Source organism: Numida meleagris, chromosome 2, assembly GCF_002078875.1.
Source record: "Numida meleagris isolate 19003 breed g44 Domestic line chromosome 2, NumMel1.0, whole genome shotgun sequence".
NCBI lineage: Eukaryota > Metazoa > Chordata > Aves > Galliformes > Numididae > Numida > Numida meleagris.
The window spans coordinates 139474143-139478769 of NC_034410.1; the positions used below are offsets into that span (position 1 = coordinate 139474143).

Here is a 4627-nt window from a genome sequence, read left to right on the forward strand (position 1 = left end):
CCTGGGCAGAAAGGTCTCCGGCCGCCTGCACAACAGTGTTGGGGAAACGCCGGTTACTCTCAGTTCTCAGGAGCCTCTCAGGAGGCTCAGGTGTGGCCCCACCGGTGCTTGTGTGCCAGCCTCTGAGCAGCACGGGTCTCCCAAAGGAAGGTGCCGCCCACTGTCCTTACCCTTCTTCCCGCGCTGCGGCTGAACTCACTGAAGATGTGGCCCACCACATCCCAGGCTGAGCAGCTGCGGGCGTCAGCGCTGAGCAGACCCCTGAGGAAGTGCAGAACGGCCCTCCTCACCTGCCAGGGGTCAATTGTGGGTTTGATTTTTTTTTTGCCCTTTGGGCATGCGCAGAGAGAACAAGAGCAGAGGAGAAGCCTGGACTTGGGAGGTGTGGGACAGGCCTTAGCCCCAGGCTGGGCGCTTTCCATGCCCAGCACGGGGACCTGCCCGCTCCACTCTGCCTGCCCTCCCCAGCAGGAGCCATGGCGACCATGTGGGCAATGTGCCCACACTTCCCCGGGCACCCCAGCCCTGCCCCTTTTGGCAGCAGCATCGCCACCCCGGCAGCGCTTTCCCTTCCCAAACCAGCTCACCTGCGTCCTGAGGTCCCCGCACAGACACTGCACGGCCTCCACAACCTGGGGCAGCTTCTCTGCCATCACAGGCTCTGCAAGAGATGCGCAGAAGCACGCGTGGAGGCACAACCCAGATGGCCAAAGGGATCCCTGGAAGTCCCGACCCGTGGTACTGACCATCCGAGCGAGCCAGAGCACCGAGCAGACCCAGGGCTGCCACGCGTCTGGCCTCCCTCTCATCGCCCAGCTGCGACTGCAGAAACAGGATGGTTTCCTCCGGGCAGATGCGGGCTGTGGGGAGGAAATCCCGTGCTGTGTTAGCAAGCAACTCATGCCCGTTCCTGAGGTTTGGAAGAGAGGTTTTGGCCAGGGCACCATCACCGCCAAGCATGGCCAAATCTCCTCTCCTTACCCTGCAGCAGGATGCAGTGGGTCATCCGTGTGCTCTCAGCCTCGCTGTGCTGTTTTGTGTCACCGGAGAGCTGTGGGAACAAGGCCCGCTTGAGAAAATCGCGTCGGCATTGAGGACGGAAAAGAAAGCGTGCCGCCAGCTCGCGTCTCCCTTGGCACTCTCGGGAAGAGGCCACGCAGGCAAAACCCAGCCCGCCCCACAGCATCCCCGGGGGCACACGCACGGCTCCGGAGCAGCCACGGGCATGCAGGAGCTAAGGCTGAGCGGCTGCTAGAGGCTCGGAGCTCCGCAGTCCTCCTGAGACTTAGCCAAGAGGGAAAGTGCTGTGGGCGCAAGGATAGGCTCCCCTTACCTGGTAGAACACGGCACTGGTGATGGCCAGAAACGTGTCCCTGGGGACGACAGACTGAACTCCCTCCATGGCCTCCAGGAAGATACTGAGGCTCTGCAAGAGACCAGGGGAGGAAGAAAGGGCTGAAGCCACATCTAGCCACTTGGGAGCGGAGAAACTGTTTCCCAATGGTTTGTCCGCTGGGAGAAGCTCCCGCGCCGGCCTTCTTGTTCGTCCCCGCCCCCCAGCAGCAGCAAGAGAGTCTCTGTGCTCTGAAGCCAGCCCCGCTGGGGCATCGCCTGCAGGCATTTCCCACCCAACAGCCGCCTTCTCCCCCATCAGAGGCAACTGGGCACAGTCCCCCTGCTCATTAGCACAGAGCTCCTCGGGCACTCAGGGCCGCACAGTGGCGGTGGTGAAGCCTCCCATCCCCAGGAGATGGGCCCCAGTGACTCTTGGCTCCCTCCTGGCCCTGCCTGGGTTGCTCTTTCCTTGAGTGAAGAGTTCCGGAAGCCTCAGACCTCCCTTGGACACCCATTCCTTCTTTCTCCAAAGGCTGCCAGCCTCCTCCCTGCAACCCACTGACCCCTCGGGGACACTCGCCCCAGGGCACTCGGCCCCACGTCCGCACTGAGCCCTGCTCAGCATCTCACCTTGGTCACCCTGGAACTGTCTCGGACCTCCTGATAGTGGTGCACGAGCCGGAGGAGCTGCTCCCAGATGCGCTCTCGGTGCAGCTCCTCTTGCAGGAGGACATCCAGCATGGCAGCCACAGCCCCAAGGACGGCCTGTTTGTCCTGGAGAGGGACGGCAGAGGCCCAGCATCAAAGACTGAAGGTCTGCCCTTCCTACAGAGAGGGCTGTCTCAATCTCTTCCCCTTCCCCTTCCCCGTGTCCCCGTGCCCAGCAGGAGATGGGCTTGCTCTGGAGGGCGGGGAGGTTTTCCCAGCACCCTCATCTGCCGCTCTCCCTGCCACAATGCTGTGACATGCAGTCGCTTCCTGACAGGGAGATCCAGCCCTGAGCACACAGCCACTTTGGGGCCCTTTGCAGCCAGCCCACTTCCTCTTGTCAGCCCTCTGCTCTCAGCCTACTGGGCACAGACAGAGCTGCCAGCACGGATGTCCCCGCTGCCATCCTGGGATGGGACTGCAGCAGTGCTCACCTGTTCCTCCTCGCAGCCCTGCCAGTTCCTCACCACGGAGCAGAGGAGCTGGTAAAGATTCTCATAGATTCGCTCTTTCTCCATGGTGGGCCAGGGGCATTGCTTTCCCGAGTACAGGTGAAACCGGACTCCTTCTGACCATTGTTTCACAACTGAAAAAAAAAGAAATAAAATAAAATAAAAACAAACAAGAAAATACCAAGAGAACAGGGAGCCTGTGAGAGTCTGCAGTAGGGCAAGGTGCGAGGGCTGTCCCGAGCCCCCCTGCTCAGGGGCCGGCACTCACCAGCACAAGCGACGCGCAGGGCGCGGCCGCTCCTCACCTGGCCGGCCACGCTGCGCAGGCCGGCCAGTATCAGCCACATGAAGGCGATGCACTGCGGAGCTGCGGAGGGGAAGGAGAGGGCCACGGTCAGAGCCCCGGCAGCGAGGGAGGAGGGGATGCAGGGCTGCAGCCTCCAGCTCAACGCAGATCACGCGCAGAGGGGAGAGAGCCCTTTGCCCGCTTGTCTTAAACGTCAGGAGGCTGAGGGTGCTCTACCGTAGATGCTGAACAGCTTGCTGAGGGTGATGAGCACAAACTCCTTGGACATCTCCCCCATGGCCTTCAGGTGGCCCTGGAGCTCGGCCATCACCAAGCTGAAGTGCGACCGTGCCAGAGCCACCAGGACATTGCTGGCAGCCATCCTCAGGTTGTCTGTCACGCCCTGAAAAAGAGTCCCTGGTGACACGCGGCACAGGAGACTGCCAGAGGCCCTGGGAAGGGCTAAGCCACCGCCGTCCACCGGCAGAATCCCAGCGCGGGCAGGCGGCTCCCTTTGCCTTCGGGAGTGACCCCTCACCTGGGCCGCCGTCAGGTCCCGAGACACCTCTGCCAGCAGCCGGTTCGCCACCCCGCACGGCGGGCGGCTGCCCTCTTCCCACAGGGCGCTCTCCAGCTGGCAGTACGCCTGCGCTCGGTCACCCTGGGCACAGGGATCAGTCATGCTCGCTTTGCCCTTGTTCTCAGGGAGCCGACCGGTGCCACCCGCAGCTATGCCGCTGTGCTGCCGGGGCCAGGCAGGCACGAGGGCGGCACAAAAGCCTGGGCTGTGGGCCTGGCACCCACGGGACCGTGGCACCGGGCCGGGGCAAGGACAGATGTTTGCACATCCCCAACTCACCTCCCTGTCTTGCAGGCGCTGCAGCAGCAAAGTCACAGGACAGGCAGGGACAGAGCTTGCCACCCTGCCTCTGCTCCCGCGACGCGTACGCCTGGGCATGCAGCCCACACAAGCAAAGAGACCTGGAAGGAAAGAGCAGAGCAGGTGCCGCTGGTGTTGCTTGGAGCCAGGGCCGAGCATGTGGCCAGCTCTGGGAGAAACGCTCCTCCAGCCCCACAGCGCAGGGTGGGCTGCGCTGGCACATGGGCGGTCGGCGGGGAAAGGGGAGAGAGCCTTCCCCTTGCCGGGGCTCTGGGGAGACCACGGTGGGCAGCTGCACTCAGCAGAGCAAGGACGGTGCTGCTGGCACATCCCAAACGGACACTGGTGGCACACGTGTGCTCGGGCAGCACAGAGAGAGGGGGAGGGACCTCACCTCGAAGGGCTCTCAGCCGCTCCATCACAGCAGGATGTCTCCAGACAGACACAGTGCTCTCTCTGGGTCCTCCTCCTGCAGCTTCCACAAGCTACTGAGCCACCGCTCCCACCGCTGCCACAGAGGACTAAGAGACAGCCACTGTGACATCGCACCGAGGAGTGTCACCTCACAGAGATTGACGTGCCCTGGGCTGGGGACCAGACAGCATGCCTGGCAACCTTGCTGGCCCCAAAACACAGCATGTTTTTGGAGGCGTTTTGCGTACGTACCTGCTTTAGCAGGGAGGTTGGATTAGAAGCTCTCCAGAGGTCCCTTCCAACCCCTACAATTCTGTGATTCTGTGAAAGTAATGGTTTGTAGCATTTCTTTTTCCTGATACATAGGCTCAAAGAAGATACACAGAAAGAATGTATTCTTGAAGAACTTTTTACTCCCACACCTTGTGAACTACTGCTCGCTATATTAAAAATTATGTTAATCCTTATCTTACTCAGGGGAACAGATATGAAATTCTCAGGGGAAACGAGGGAGACCTTCCTATGTATCTGATCCAATAAAACTTACCCTTT

General features: G+C 61.3%; 1 protein-coding gene across 1 annotated transcript in view; it reads right to left on the reverse strand.

Annotated features, from left to right (window-relative positions):
• Nucleotides 1-4360, reverse strand: part of LOC110393518 (maestro heat-like repeat-containing protein family member 2A) — a 12093-nt gene extending 7733 nt beyond the window's left edge. Inside the window, exons 1-13 of the mRNA XM_021386418.1 lie at nt 4056-4360; nt 3641-3762; nt 3320-3442; nt 3019-3184; nt 2764-2862; nt 2478-2629; nt 1966-2109; nt 1334-1426; nt 982-1051; nt 747-860; nt 588-661; nt 171-290; nt 8-25 (exon numbers count right to left, since the gene is read on the reverse strand). Of these exons, the coding sequence (XP_021242093.1) occupies nt 8-25; nt 171-290; nt 588-661; nt 747-860; nt 982-1051; nt 1334-1426; nt 1966-2109; nt 2478-2629; nt 2764-2862; nt 3019-3184; nt 3320-3442; nt 3641-3762; nt 4056-4080 (1320 nt within the window). The 5' untranslated portion in view covers nt 4081-4360. The remainder of the gene's footprint in view (nt 1-7; nt 26-170; nt 291-587; nt 662-746; nt 861-981; nt 1052-1333; nt 1427-1965; nt 2110-2477; nt 2630-2763; nt 2863-3018; nt 3185-3319; nt 3443-3640; nt 3763-4055) is intronic.